Source organism: Chelon labrosus (genome assembly GCF_963514085.1).
Source record: "Chelon labrosus genome assembly, chromosome: 9".
NCBI classification, from domain to species: Eukaryota; Metazoa; Chordata; class Actinopteri; order Mugiliformes; family Mugilidae; genus Chelon; species Chelon labrosus.
The window spans coordinates 5,155,603-5,172,212 of record NC_140359.1 but is presented as its reverse complement, the minus strand read 5'-3'; the positions used below and the strand labels follow the sequence as shown (position 1 = coordinate 5,172,212).

At 40.8% G+C, this 16,610-nt stretch overlaps 1 protein-coding gene across 1 annotated transcript in view; it reads right to left on the bottom strand.

Annotated features, from left to right (window-relative positions):
- loxl2b (lysyl oxidase-like 2b) overlaps nucleotides 1–16,610 on the bottom strand; it is a 36,111-nt gene that overhangs the window by 11,432 nt on the left and 8,069 nt on the right. Inside the window, exons 4-6 of the mRNA XM_084552180.1 lie at nucleotides 8,215–8,426; nucleotides 4,816–5,032; nucleotides 1,611–1,794 (exon numbers count right to left, since the gene is read on the bottom strand). Coding sequence (XP_084408306.1) covers nucleotides 1,611–1,794; nucleotides 4,816–5,032; nucleotides 8,215–8,426 — 613 coding nt within the window. The remainder of the gene's footprint in view (nucleotides 1–1,610; nucleotides 1,795–4,815; nucleotides 5,033–8,214; nucleotides 8,427–16,610) is intronic.

The following is a 16,610-nucleotide window of genomic DNA, read 5'->3' as shown; positions in this document are numbered from 1 at the left end:
AACGTACTGCATGTCCTTGTTTATAATAAAAGGTAACATCCTTTTCTTCTTTTTCCCCACACCGATGCACCTGCTTTTTTTTTATTGCTGTTTCTCCTAATACCTAGTGAGGCAGGTATTTTAGGAGTAGGTCAGTGTTACATTTTTGTTAGGTGGGGGTATCGACTTCAAAACGTTCTCTGCCTGCTGTAAAACTGTTTAAACTGCCTGTGACATAATGCTGCTGTTGGGGCCTGTGAAGACCACAAAGTGTGGCCTGTAAGAAGGAAGGCCTCCATTTGAAAATTACTGGTCAATAAAAGGAGGCAGTCTAGTTCCAGTGTGCATGGAGAAAGAAACCGCAAACTTTGCTTTACTTTTTACGTTCCCAAATAAGATACCAGCAATTGCGATAATCACACCTAATTTGTAACTTGTATTAACCGGTTAGGATTTCAGCAGACAAATTAAAGTATTTGCTGAAGTGACAAATTAATAGGGCTGTTTCAAGCTATCTCCATAATTTCTCTACGTCATTCTGGATGGTGTACCAGAACTACTCTGACTTTTTTTTAAAAGTGCAGTCTGGTCTTTCTATTCTTGAGGTTTATGAAAGGGTTGCACCTTGTGGTGACCTCCCTGTATTTGGTCTTGGGAAGTCCTCTCTTTACGGTAGACATGGATAATGATATGCCTTCCACCTGGAGAGTGTTCTTCACTCTGATGTGTTTTTCTTTACCATGGAAACATCCTGCAATCATTCACCCCAACTGTTCACTCCTAATGCTCCTACTAGAGTTCTTTTCAACTTATTTTATCACTTCAGTGCAACATTAATACTAAAGCTGCTCTAATCAATATTTCCATCTAAACAATGAATCCAATATGCATTAGCAATATGAGAGCTCTCGCTTGTGCTGATGAATCCTTTTAACCCGTTGTCTTGATTGTCTTGCCTGCAACTTTGTGGTTTGGATCATTCTTACCCTTCTCATCAACCTTATTCACAAAACCATACAGCACAGAATTCTTAGGACACCAAAAACAGAGCTAAAAGGAGAATGAATATTGGAACTACTCTAACTATCTAAAGTTGTACTGTCACTGTTGTAGTTTCAGCTTGCAGCCGGAAAGTAGTAAAGGAAATGCAGCTTTAATGTTAAAAAAATTACAGGAAGTGGCACTCACTTATAGGTCTGTGAGTTCATGGTATTCGGGTTACATGAGGGTGACATAGGAAAGCTTACGAACTAGAATCTAAAATTACTGGCTCTGATGTGGTATTTGTCCATATAACTTTCCATCTTGAGCCATGCAAGAAATACGTATACAGTTGTTCCAGCAATAAAGACTGTCATTCACATGGGGCTGCATCAGGTCTACTTTGTAATTAGTCTGGGCATTTCTTTAGTTTTTTCTCTGTACATGCTGCTCACATTTAATTTCTTCATGCTTTTCCTATTGGGTGTGTTAAACAGCGAACAGAGCAGCACCTATCTTAGATTACTTCATGCACTAGTTTAATTTGCCTTTTCTCCGAATCATTCTGAATGTGCAATGAGGAGCTGCTGGAAAGAAGAAGCAGCTAGCCAAATTCAACAGAGCAAAAAAAATATATAAAACCTATATACCTTGTCCCAGGCGACCTCCAGAGAGGGCCTCCTTCGCTGTTCCAAAGCCCAGCTCTCGGCACACCACAGTGGCAGACAGCAGGTTCCAGTTGTCATCACATATGGTGCCCCACTCGCCATTTTTCAGCACCTCAACTCGGCCCTCGCCTACGATGGCCCCACCCCGGAGACGGACCAGCGGTTGCTGAAGAGGACAAACCGAGACATTACAAAGAGAAGTCACTGTTGAAGCCGAATATCAAATTTGAAAACCACATGTTAGGGTTATCCCATTTTTTTCAAAAACAGAAGACTCAGCTGGAAGTTTGGAACATGAACTTTTCATTGTCTGTGATGCGGAAGCTGAGGCAGCAGACTGGGTGGCTTCGTGTTTATGGAAGACGCCATTAATGCGGTTCTCCCATTAACTGTTTAGACAAACTGGAAGTGTTTAATTTTACAAGTAAACACATTATTATCATGGTGCAGTCATGCATACTGCTAATTGTTTTCACAAAGAAAAACTCTTAATGTGTGGGCTCAGAAATACATCTTTGACATCACTGACTGTACACCTCAAATTGTTAACATTTAAACATTCAACCATTCAGAAATGTTATACATAATCCTGACAAATAAAGGACTGTAATAGATGGTAAATGTGTTTCAGATATATCCAGTTTAGCCAAAACATAATGACCACACACAGACTAAGCATTGTAAGGTCTGAATGAGACGGTCATAGAAATGGGCAGGTGACGAAATTATCCGTGTGTACTAATTTAAGTTTAAGAGTCGTGGTGAGCTTTTGGTCTTTTTGTCCTATGGTTCACAAATCCATTATAAGCAGTGCTAACAACAGATGTGTTTCCCAAATGGCTTGTGCAGATTGCTAACAAAGTTGAGCATTTAATGGAGATCTCATGTGAATCCATTTGTTTCCAGTATGTTGTTGTTGGCTTTAGAAAGATGTCCCTTGCCCTGGCTTTAGAAAGCTCTGCTCATGGTTTTAAAATCTATTGCAACGTCTGTTTTGGTCAAAAGCACTTTTATGCAACTTTTATTACAAAAACTTCCACCTTAATATCAACAAACCCAAGGAATGTAAATTGTACGAGGAAAGCTGGAAGTGGCATTTAATGTAACACGCAACAAGATATTTTATGTAATCTTAAATGAAAGACTATAATGTCATTAAGGTAATTTAATCCAACAGGAGGTGTCTGGTTTTTATTTTTGTTTGTCGTGGTAAACATCTGGCTTTGGGATAAAATTCCTCAGCCCTGTTGAGCGAGCTGGAAGATTTGGGACGTGATGTCAGGCACGCTACACCCAGCCCTGCACTCAGCTGTGGAACATGACAGAAAGCATGAAAGCATGAAAGCACGGACCTAACAATGAAGCACGAATGAAGTCATGCAGACATTAAACCAAGTCAGTTTAGCGGCGCTGTGAATATTAGTAGCATTTTATTGACGGGCTGTTTACAGACTGAATGGGTTTCGTGACCTCTGAAACCTTAAGAGTGAGTGAGAAACATTCCGTCTTTCACCCACTGGTGAGCTCAGAGGTCAGAATAAGGAAATTCAAAAAAGAAAAATTTATAACTGCATGGTATGAGCACACTGAAACACTCTAAAACTGTTTTGGTCAAAGAGTCCTTGAGGGCTATTTAGCTATTCTTATTTCAATGCAATTATTTTAATAAGAACATCTTTAAGAGTGTGGACAACCGAAACATTACACCAACATGTGACTGCTGAATATTTCAAAACCTTGGGAACTTTTCTAGCCAGTACTCTAGCCTCGGGTCTTAGATAAAGAACCTCCAGGTGTACAGGGGTTTGCTGCCATTCAGACCCAACAGTGCCTACATTGACAGTGGGTAATGCATGACCTGCATGGCCGGCAATCAGGGTTTATGCCAAAGGTGCTGGACGGGGTTGAGGTCAGGGGCTGACTCTGAAACAGGACTCCCAGCCTGTTGCCACAAAGACTGAAGCACATTACTGTTTACTCTTCTTCCCTAAATGTTGAGTTGCCAAGACCATGAAACCAAACTGAAGCCTTTTCCATCCAAGAGCAGTGTGAGCTCAGAGACCATGAATGTCAAGCACACACTGAGCCTATATTTACAACCTTAACATGTCTGAATAATGCTATTAGGAACATTAAGTAAAAGTCATCCCTGTCTGAAGGCTGCCAACAATGGTAGCTTACACTTTAAATGACATCAAATATGCTACAGTTATTTGGGAATTTGGAGTTTCATGTGTCATATAACAGCTGGGTTATATGGTTAAAAGGATCTTGGCAACCACCTATTTTGGTCTGAAGAGTCTTTGGTCGATGATTTTATCCTCTTGAGTGTAACCAGTGGAATTTTTAATAATTCTAGAGCTATTGTCCCCGTGAAAATAAATGTGGAAAAATATAGAAATGTGCCGTAAAAGGAAAAAGAAGAGGTTTACAAGCTAGTGAACACTGAGGTTTAAAAAGCTTTGTTTTGCAAATGTTCTATGAAAGAGGAAACACATTCACCATGCTTGCTTGACCTCTAAGAGTTGGCCGAACAGCACTGAATGTAGACCTATGAAAAGTCTGCAGGGCACCTCTAAGGCTGTAAATAACCTCAGTGTCTTCTCAGCTGTAACTGAGAAAAGCAGTGCAGAAAACGTGTCAGAAAGAAAGAGGTCAGATTTTCCATCCTGGATTCTGCCTTCTGAAGAGAGAATGAATCACACGTTCGGAAAACAGCAATCATACTCTGTAAATTACATTTAGCATTCCGTGAACTCTGTCTGAGCTTTCGGTTATCAGCTGCTTGGTATTTATTTTGAAGGTTAGGTTGAGCCATATCTTTATATTTCCCGAATGTCCCTGTGAATAAAACAGTAAATACAACAGCTTTACTGACTCTGGAACCTACACTCAAGTATATTAGTTTGACAAAGTTAGCTGACACTGGTGTTGCTTTTCTTTTTCTTCCCCCAAGAATTTTACTATATCATGTCATCTCTGAAACCCCAAGATGGTGCTAATTCATTTTGCTGAAGACATTTCCAGAGCAGCTACAGCTGCAGTTCACCAAGTGACACTGAGTACCCAAAGAAACTGTTGGCTTTGCATCCAACCAAAACAATCTGTGCACCCACCCAGAGCAAGTGAACTGAGATGAACCCGTGCAGCTATTTTCTATGTCAGCTTTGTGCACCATTTCAGTTACCTCTTGTCGGAAGGCCTTCCTGAATCCTGTCATGGGCGTCGGGGCGAAGGCTCTACCAGGCACACAGCTCACCACCACAGGCAGTCCTCCAGCACAGGTCCCATTTGACTTCAGCGTTGTAGCCTGGCCCAGTTTACAGCTGGACAAATGGGCTTCATTGCCGGTGCAGTTAACAGAATAGTCCCAATATGTTGGCTTTCTCCTGCGAGCAAACATCCTAGACAGGTGGAGGAAAAGAAAAGGAATTTATTAAATCATGGGTGGATGAGCTCAGTATTTCAATATGTGACAACTACTAATAGATTTTATTGTATTAAAGCCGTCCTAATCCACATTTTTATATGGAGAGAAGCTCAAATAACTTATAATTAATGTGATGGAACATTTCTCAGGCATTCTCTATGTTAAAAAATGTACACAACAAAATATGAAGCAATTAGACAAGACGGAAAAATCACAAGGGCCACATGGTGGAGGAGGGAGGCCTTGTTACAGATGATATGAGACAAACTGGGTTTTGTAAGCTAACCCACTTGACCAATGCCTTTAAGATTTCTATACCTGATAACAAAGGTGAAAGGTCATAGCTGAAATGTGATCCGGTTTTCTATACTAAGCTATATAAGCTGGGTTGTTGACAAACTTTCAGGCCTGCTGGGGTGCTAATCTCCTCTCCATGTATTACTGAGCTCATATATATATTTAACGAGCCTCATTTGGAGAAAGCCATGCGTACGATGTCTGAGGTGCACATGATAAACCAGATTAAAATGGGAAATGCAGCATTTGTTTTAAATTTGGGAGCTGGCAGGAGGGAGGCTGCAGACTGGAAACCATCCAGAGCTAATGTTCGACACTGCAGCCCGAGGACTGGCTCTGCTATCTGCTGTCCTGGTGAATGTCAGTAATGTTTTAAAATGTTAAAAGGTGATGAATAAAGTAATGGTCCTGGAGAAGTGGATGCTGGCTTGAGAAAGCCTCCAGCAGGGATTTAGAGCATGGAAATATCTGGCTGGAACTTCATTTAGACCAAGGTTCCTCTGGTGAAAACACCAACTTTTATTTTGTCAAAGGGGTCGTAGTTCTAGAAGAGAGGTTCCTGCAGTGGTAATGCAGCCTTTCTTCTTTTTTTAATTTTCTCTTATATAAGAGCAATAGACAGTACCTGCACTACGGATTTAAAAACTACATATTAGAGTCACTGAGGTGACAGAAAAGTCCAACACAATATTACTTTTCTTTTCATCTATTTTACTACAGTTTTTAGACATGATTAATAGTCACACTGAACTGTTGTAATTTTGAAAGTTGTCACAGAAAATCTCCAACTTAGATATGATTGCAGTGCTCTAGGATTTCTTCACTTGCATATTCCATAAGGATCTTAAACTCTCAAAGTAGATAATGCTAAACCAGAAGCTGCACAGGAGCCCAGAACAAAGACAAAACTCAGCATTATGAAACTGTGGCAGCTCTTGGCTCTGTGTCACCAGCAGCCTGTAAAAACACACTGCAAGTTTCATGGGGCTGAAGGGAGTGCAGACTGACACGTAGATGGAAAGTCAGGGAGCCGCCGTGCGCTGCTGTGGTTACCTAAAGCTGCGGAGACTTCCAGCCCAGGCAGACAGTAAATTCAAGGTTACCTTGAGTACTGGAAGTTTAATGGTACGCCATGATTAAGCTGTGGCTATTGGGCTGGAAGCTTCCTGGTGTAGGCAAGCTTTAGATCCCGAAGCATTACATAAGCTTTGAGGAATGCACTGATGCCACATACACACGAGTCAGGTATGGTTTCAATGTGTGAGGGCATGTGATGTCTATCATGTACGCTACACGTGATTCCAGCTTTTTCGAATGTAGTTTAACTTCCCATCTTTTCTTATTCTTGTCTTATCACTCTAACCATAGTTTACTGCATATACATAATATTAAAGGCGAGGCTATTCTGATTTTCTGTTGTTTACTGTCACGAAGTGAACTGTTACATGGTAAAATTTGCAGAATGTGAGGAGAACACATGTAAACATCTTCCCTGCAAGTCAAAAGTTCAGGCTGTTTGATGGGTTGTCGATATATTATGGATCAGATTCAGGGTTGCTCTCAAGAGGCACATCCTGAGTAAAGAATGAGAAAAATAAGTGAAATATGACTGATGCTATTGGATTTGTATCCTCAGATCGAGGCGGTTGATTGCAAGAGTTGCCTTAAAGAGACAGGAGCTAAAACGACTCGTTTCAGACAAACTTGTTTCAGCATTTTATGAAAGTTCCAGCTCCTGAGTGGTGACCAAACACTGCATGGTTAAAACTTACACATACTATGGCAAGCTAATCTAGGTCAGGGCCCTGGAGAGCATGAAGTATCATGTTTGGAGTGTCAGCTTGAGATGGGAAAAGTGAACTACCATAGACTGGAATCATGCCTACTACTGAATCTGACATCTCCCAACAGAGTCCACGTGTCAGGTGAAATGTTAAGCTTCACTGAAATGACATGAGGTCCCAGAATCCAGACCCTTAGAGATACAAAGACAGTTTTACTATGTGTCACTTAAGTTGTAGAAAAATCGATTATTTTTCTGTAAATGTGGTTGCTACATCTGAGATACATCGTTTACAACTGAAAAAGAGTATGGAAAAAAATACTAATGACCACCCTCAACCTTTTCAACCTTTGAGTTTTTTTCTTTCTTATAGAGTTACTGCAGAATTATTGGTGTTTTAGACCTATTTCCTAGACTGGTAACAGCTGGGATAGATCTCATGACAAACACACGTCACATGAAGACATTGCTTTAATAATCATAAGCATCACAAGCACTTTGCTTTTTACTCAGTGTACTTCTTAAAGGGTCTGTAGGGACACAATACAGCATCTGATTTGTGAGTCACTGTGCTAGACTTGAGCATGAAAATGGAATAATAAGAACCCTCTGCGTTGATAATAATTTATTTCACATTTATTACTATAGTATTTTGAATAACCAAGTCTCTCTTCCAGGTTGGTGTAGCTATATTCAACTTATATTTTCGACCAGAACCAGAACTGCTGAATATTGTAGTCATGGCCGAGTGCTTCTCCGGAAATCTATGTAAATCTGGATTGTATATAATTTTATGTCTTTGCATCCATCTGAGGCACCAGGGGCGTATGCATAACATGTAATCACCAATTTGTGGTAAAGAAACTGGAGAAAATAGATCAGAGGCTGCCATCTGCCAACTTCCCCTGGAGCAGATTTTGCCACTGTCCAAGCCACTGAGTCGTAGCGCTGAGTTGGTGACCACATTATTCTGAATTACTGAATAACACCATACATTTCTACAAAAGTGGACATTACTGAATACAAGCCATCCCCCAGTTTGGTTCTTTGATCTACCCAGGACCACACATACTCACTTGTAGACTCTGGCATTGTACTTCCTCTCCCCGGGGAAGCCGAACATGCCACAGATGACTCTGCTGTTAAACTGGGTCCACTCTGCGTTACAGATCTGCTTCCATTTGCCCCCATCCTTGACCTCCACGTAGCCCTCTGTGACAGGGATCCGCTTTCGGTACGACGACAGGATGGCTCGTATGCGCACATCTTCCACTTGAATATCAAGGTTCTGCCGAGAATACAAGAAACATCGACCATTTTTTTAAATGCAACAATGTTGGACTTGTTATTTTCCTGACATGTGATTTGTCACTGAAACTACTATCCATGTGTTTTTGTGTAATTTATTCACAAGCATGCAGCTGTACGCTACAGATGGGGCCCCTGGGCAAATCTCATATTTTGTATTTTTTTGAAGCGAAAAGAAGGAAATATGGCTTATATTTCCTTCTCCTCCAGATACCACATACTTGTGACATGTGCAATAGTTTGGACTCCATACAAACACACATTTGATTCAGGCAGGCTGACTGGGTAATCCAACTTCCAGTCTGGAAGGGAGACCAGTTCAAGAGGAAAATGAACATGGAGCAGCAGTATGTAGCCAAGACTATTCAGGAAACATGCTGTAGTCTGCAGGTTACTATTGGAGTAATTTAAGAAGTAGGTTTCTCAAAAACAGGATAAAACTTCATCCTGGTTTTTGAAACCAGAAAATGAGGTTTACACGTGCAATACTAAACCAGAGTACTCAAAACATTCAGCTCACAATCATAATACTAATGCGCTTATAAACACATAAATTGTTTCCAGAGCCAGTAGCACTCTGGCTTATTCAGATCCTCCCCTGCAGACGTCAGATGTTGACTTGTGTGAGGATAAAGGCAAGGTTCCCTTCTGATGACTCTTCAGTAACTCTAGCTGTGCTTCAGAGCTGCAAAGTGGAACAGCACACCACCCATCTTTAGTTCAACCTTCCTGCAGCTCTTTTGCAGTCCTATGGGGGCTTTTTGTTGCCTTTCTGTTGAGTTTTTTTGGTATTCCAAAACCTGTCTTGACTTCCATGGTTCCCTGTGGCTCTTACATCCTTATTTTACAGCACTGTAGGCATCAGTTAGCTTCATTTGCAGATCTCCAGTCAGTTACAGTGCAGTATTCTAATGTATGTAATTTGGCCCAAGTTTTGCATTGAGCAGTACATTAAATAATTATTTTGTCCGTTTCTGTATAACTGACACATGTAGACATGTTCAGTTCACTTTTCCACACGAGCCAAAAAGAAAATTGTGTTTTCAAGATGGACCTCTGCAGTCTGGCGTGATGTAAACCGGCCATGCATTGCTTCTAAGAACAGCCTTTCATGTGTTACATAACGTGCAGTCAAAAGCACTTCCCCCCCTTGTCAAGTGCTTTGTGTAAATCCTCTCCAGATTGCACAACCACTTTTACAACGAATTACCTTATTAATGCTTAACAGCATGACCAGCTGTCCTGCAACTATTTGGCACTTCAGAAGCCAAAGGTATCAAAGGGTTTCCATGATAAAACCTGCAACACCTTTCAGTCTGACACTGGAAAAATGCACTAACACAGCAGTTAGTGTGTTGTGAGTACACAGGCAGTGAGAGGCAATTAAGGAACTGCCATTTTTTTCCAGACGCCTCGCCAGACTTGAGCAGAGCAGGCCTCGGACAATTGAATATTACAAGGACAAAAGCGGTTTTGTGTTGGTGTCTTTAAAGGTTCTGCTTTTACAAACCCAAGGTTCCTGTACCTTGACTCCCCCTTGAGCAATGATGATTTCAGAATCCTAGATATACTCCTACGGTAGTAGTTCACACATGCTGGCCTTATGTAACAATAATTGCCACACATGGTATATAAAACACAGTCGGTACATTTCATTACTATTAATGTAAGTATCCTCTAAGCAGAACTCAGCCAGTGGTCTGATACCTCACGTGCAGTGTGACGCCGCCAAAAATCAGCTCAGTCCTTTCTGACTTTTTTTAGAGATTAAGTAAACATCTTGCTTTCCCAAAAACCAAACCAACATTCTTGTGCTACGTGACAGTGCAGGCTGAGGAGATGGAGCTTGGTCTGGCTGCGGGGGGAATAATGTTGCACTGCTCAACAGATGGGCCAGATACTCACTTCACTCATATACAGCCAAGAAGAAGAAGAAGCTAGACATCAAATAATGAGAGAGGAGGGTTTCCTCTGCTGGGATTTGGCTCCCGGGGAGGGCAGATGCCACCAGAGGGAAAAGTACAAATCGTCTGCCTTTCTATCCTCTGCTATTTTCTCTCAAAGATAACCACATTAATCACTCTGGTCTGAGTCAATGAGGTTTGGGCTGCAGAGGATATAAAAGCGCATGAAAGCTAAAATCATGGAACACGATAATGACTGGAAATGCGGTGACCTTGTCTGGATGTACTGACTATACAGTACAAGACTGGCTCGCCAGCATGCAACACAAACAAGTTACAGCCAGATGCCGTGAGTCAGGCGAGCGAGTATACGCAGCCTGACTAAGCAAAACATCGAGTCACTGACAAAGGTGGCTGTGTACACGATGCCACTCGAGTTACCAAACTGAGCCCCTGTGACAAAGATGGAGCTCAGAAACAGCTGTGTTTGGAGTTCAGGACAAGAGACCCAACTTATTCATGCTGGTTCCTGCCTTCCCCTGCTCAGTCCCTTCCCACTCCTTTAATTTCTCGTAATTCATTTCCTGTTTAGAGTTCAGATGGTCGTCACGTGTATGCTTACAGACAAAAACATGGCTACTTGACTGCAGAACTGAAACGATTTTGAACATGTGCATCTTGTTCCGGCGCACTCTGGGGAATGGGGCCTTTCCCGAGTCTTTGCTTGAACAAGAGGAAAAGTAGTACAGACGGAAAAGCCATTAGTGGGATGAGTTGTACAGGAAAGGTAGAGAGGCCTCTATTCGTTGCAACTCAGGCCTGATTCACAAAGGCTCCATTCAGGTGGTACTATTGATTATCTATTTCAAATTGTACATTTGAAATAAAAGAATATTTTATTTTATGTACAAAGGAAGGCCTTTCTCATGATATTATTTCCTTTCTGCAGTTGCTGTATAACATCACTTTAGAAATGGAAAGGAAACAAGGGTAATGTCTTTTTAGACACATTGCTCACAGAACTATCCCGTCACTTCCCAAGAGTCTACTTGATATTTGGGTGCGTGTAACAGTGGCAAGCAGCCAACCTCCTCTCTACTGCTTTCATTGCACTCGATATTTATTTAGTATTTCACTTAGAAAGAGCATGCACTTCACATACTATTGGTTTTCTATTAAGGTTTCACGCATACTAAATAAATACTGTTTTAGTGTTAATAAATGCTGTTAGCATGAGATTTCAGATGCTTTAACTTTAATAAAAGATTAGTATTAGTACAGATTAGTAAAGAGGTTTAACTCTAAATCTAAATGTATTTGTTGTAACTAATATTAAACTATATATATACTGTGGCCACAAGCTGCAATTGCAAGCATAACATTTCACTGAATATCCTTTCATTTCCCAAGATTCCCCTGGAGCTTTAAAGACATCATCATTAGGTGACCAGACTGAGAGGGAATGGGAACAACAAGCATGCTTCCTGGTGATGTGCAGCATGCTTTCATCTTGTCTTACTTTAGTAATAAAACCCCTGAATGTTAATCTGTGACGTACGAAACACAGCAGGCAAAATCCACATTGTTCATGGCTACAGCAGACTAATCAAATTAAGTAGGTGTTACACAAAGTTACCCTTTAGTTGCTTGTTTTTATATTTTTTAAGTATTGTCTGAGTGGTACTGCCCAAGCTGAATTCGAATTAAGTATTGTTTTGAACCGATAAGTATCCTTCCTACCAGTTGGAATACTTGAAACCTTTTACTTTCTGTTCTCCTACTATTGCTCTACAGAAATGTTCCAAAATGGCAACATTGGAGCAGTGCTGCTGTTTAGCTATACTACTTGAAGGTATTTTTTTAAAAAAGAGGTTGGTCAAAGATCTCTGAAATGAGCAAGTGTAAAGACTGGCCAGACCCAGGTCAGCAGTGGCGAGCACCTACAGTTGTCTTGATGAACTATGAAGTGGTGGCAGGATGTTTGAGGATTTGCTTGAACAATCTAGCTGTTAAACTTGAACAGTGTTCCAGTCAGGTGGTCATTTCCAGTATTTATTTATTTTTTTGTTTAATTGGCTAGCTATGATTTCTGTTTATGAGCGTGCCGTCTGTGCTACCTTCCAGAACAGTTCCTGGAACCATCGTTTCAGTTGCCTTATCTCACCCAGAATCTTCTGTGGCTACAAGAGGGAAGCATGAGCTATGGTACATGACTCCTCTACAGTCCACAGGGAAGCAAAGGCTAAATTTGCCAGCAATAATAAAATGCACACAGCTTAGAAACATATGTTTCCAATAGAGGTCTTCAACAACGCTGCCAGCAGAAATCAAATCCAAAGCAAAATACCGAACACTAGGTTCATATAGAGTCATATTTAGTTGCACATCTCCTTCTGAGAATTCTAGCAAGCCTGTAATACCTTCCAGGCATCTCTTTGTTGTCAACTGTTTTATAAGCTACCATTTAGGCTTGAAGAAAAGAAAACATGTCTATCAGAATTGACACTGTACCACCTGCGGCACAAATTGAGGATTAAGTGTTTTTGCCATTAGTGTTTACAGAATGCCAAGGATGTTGCGTCGCAGTGTGCAGTTCCTCCTTTAAAACCCATCGAAAAGAGCTCCTTTGTTACCAAACTGGAAACAGATGTTTCACAGTCATGACGACTGAGCTAAACCGGAGAGTAAATCATAAAAAAACAATGATTGAATGGAAATTAAGCTGTTTTATATGGCATTAAAGCTTAAGTGACATCAAAACATGTGGAAAATAAAGACACACTAGGGAGCGATTGCAGGGTACAGCAAGATGGCTGGTGGGACAGCTTGTCTCATCTTGTGTTTTTAGAGTCAATGTTCTCAGCATTGTTTTCAGCTGACAGCAAAACAAGTCAGAAATGTGTGAGTTGACAAAGTTTGCAGTGCGATGTGCCACAACAACCATTTTGTGCACTCACAGCTGGTCCTGATGTAGGACAACACTAAAAAAGACAAACTGCCATGCAACACAAAGAGAAGTTGTTTCATTGTCTCAGCTGGCCTCATTGAGATCTTTTGAAACCAGATTTAACTTGGGTTGGGAGTCGCTACTGATTCCCTGAACTGATGCGAACCTGAATCAGTATCAGTTCATTTAGAGATATTTCGGTTTCAAAATAATTTTACTTAGTTATGAACGAGATTTTCACTAATGCTGTCATTGGTTCCAGAGATTTGTAGTTAATTTCTCTATATTTTACCTCTAGTTTCATATCTTTCAAATGGCTTTGCTTTAGTGCCGCTCGTCTCTGTCATCATACTTTTTTTTAAATCCCTTCCAAATCCAAGGCTAGTCAGTAAACATTTAGATGGGAGCAGTTTGTTAAACTGCTATATCATGTATCTATTTGTCAGGATCAAACCAGGATGCCTTACTTTATCTGGTGAAGATCACGTACCACAGCTAAAGGCCCCAAATGAAAAAGCAGGTGGTGCAATTGGACCAACGGGTGAGATGGTTTCATTGGAAAACTACCTCCAACGGCAAAAAGTACTTGATGTTCCGTCGAAAGCATCACTTAAACAGTACTTCCGGAAATGTAACTATGGCGCACCTCAGGTCTGGCAACAAGTGTGTGTCTCTGTCACTTCCACGCTGTGTCAGACAAGAGAAAAGAAGAACAGCTGTGGAGAAAACTGCCAGACTAATTAAACCGCTGCATGCCTCTTTTACAACAACATCTGAAATGTGACAAATCTATTCTGACTGTGAGAACATCAGAAGAGTCAGAATAATCAAAGACATCACTTCCTACGTAGACTAATGTTTGTCAGGCCTAATAAATTGGTTTCTTCCTATCTGAGCACATAGAAAATTGCAATTCTTTTTTTTTTTTTTTTTGTTTTTTTTCCCTCTGTGAAAGCAACCCCTCTCTGGACAGATTCTCCCATTGACACTGAAGTCAGCTTAATTTTAGAATCTCCAGAGGCTAAACATCCGCGTGCAATGCACTGTGGGAATGTGAAGCCTCGAGCTGAAAGCTTTTACGTAGCTGCGGAAACATCTACCAGCTATGTGAGCAAAATAATGAAATTGTTCAAGTGGCTGTGGCACAAGGGGAGGCCATTTATTAATCCACAGCGCAAACATGCTGAGGGGGCTGACACCGAAATTGATGGCGCCCTGTCAAGACATGGTTGGAGGTTTACAGGGAGGAAAGTGGAAGATTTGACCTTAAGGCCTCAGAGGGAAAAAATGACTAAAGAGGGGAAAATAGGAGTTGTAAACTCCGCTTGGGGTGACTTCATGGCTGCTTGTAATCTACTTAGGAGAAAGAGAGCAGCAGAGAGAGAGAGGGGGGTAAAGCTGCAGTAAAATAAGAGAAGAAAGCAGGAGAAAAGCTTTGGTTCCATGAATCCAGAGTCAGATTTCATCCCGGCCTGTCCTAGCTCAACGTCCACAGATGATTTGTCAGAACAAGAGAGCAGAGTAACGGGGGGTAAACTGAGCAAAGCAGAGTGACCACCATCTTCCATCTAAACTTCACAGTGAACAACCACCGCATGCTGTGCTGGTTCTTCAGTATAATACATACAGTATATGGATCCACAAGCACAAGAATTACAAATATGAACTAAATCCATTTTAGAAAACTATTCTTAATTTACATATCTAGTCACAAATAAAATGCTGCAATTTGCTCCCTTGCCTATGGTTAAGAGCATTCAATATTAGTCAGTATTGATTTGAATAATAGAATTGCACATCGTGTATCGCAATATAAATTTATTTGTTTATTTATTTATTTAGTGACACCAATTAATGTTTTGGTCATTTTAATGCAGTGCAACCAGCAATAAATTAAATTAAATATAATATACCTAATACCACACAGTAAAGTTAACATAGCTAACCTGTCTGCAAACAGTCACATATTTACACATCAAGAATGCGGCGTAACATTAGCATTCATTTGAGGCTGTGTTTTTGGTCATTCAACTGATGTGAGTCCAGTATTCATTCTTCTTTTAGCTCGGCTTGGGTCTGACAAACAATCTGACCCAATAGCTACTAAAAGTTCGACAGCAGCTCATTTCTGTATTTCCGTGAGTTTTTTTTTTGTTAAACTCCGCCATTGATTGACACTTGAAATGAGGGTGATTAGAAGAAGCTAAAGTGCTTTGTAAATTAAGTGTGGCCTTCCAATGATAATTCTCACTAAGAGGATAATTTTCAGCAACAACATTATGACCACTGGCAACTGGGAAACTTGGACCTGGCATTCATTCATGTGGATGTTACGTAGACATGTACCACCCACCTAGACCAGACCAGGCACCCCAGCAGGATGCAGCCTGACACAGGCACACACACAAAAACACTTCAGGAACAACTCAAAAAAGATGAAAAACAGCACAATGTGTTGACCTGGTCTCCAAATTCACTAGATCCCAAACTGATCAAGTATCTGTGGGATGATCCACAGAGGCCCATAGGACCCAAAGGCCCCCACTAACAGCATTCTGTTGCCAGACACCACAGGACACCCTCAGAAGGCCCATGGTCCATTCTCTGATGAGTCACAATTGTTTTGGAGGAACAAGGGAGACCTACACAATATTATGGCTGAATGTAAAAATCTAAATCAATGCAGCTTCAATGGCTTTATACGAAAAAAATCCAAAAGAGTATGAATGTAAAATTGGTAGCCTGAAAGGCAAAAAGTAGGGCCAAAATGCAACAAGAACAAACTGCTGCTCACAAACTTTCCGATCAGCACACCACGCTATAGTGCTATAACATACGTTTAAATATTCGACTATATTAACATATTGTCCTCTTACCACTGCTTTAGAATTGTGTGTTCTTCAGAACTGTGTGATGTCATAAAAGCCCTCAAAACCAGCATCACAGCCTATTATCTCTCATTTTTAAAGGCTTTTGATGACTTGTAATTGAGGACACATGCATCAAAAATGGCCACAATAATTACAACAATTACAATAATTACAATACTGAGCCCTAATTGCTCAGTATTGTAATCCGCACTTTCTACACTGATGACAGACAGCTCCATACTGCTCCTTTGTGCAGCCAGTCTTCACATCTCTTAACGTTTCCCTATAAATTCCAACAGCCAGGAATATTGCTCTTTCACAGACTGCTTCTCAGACGTTTCTAACTGCTGATTTTGTCCCTTTCTGAGAGCTGACTTTAATAAACGAGGCTAAGCCTGTTTGACTGCACCTCTGTTCATCTAATTTGGATGAATGAGGGAGCC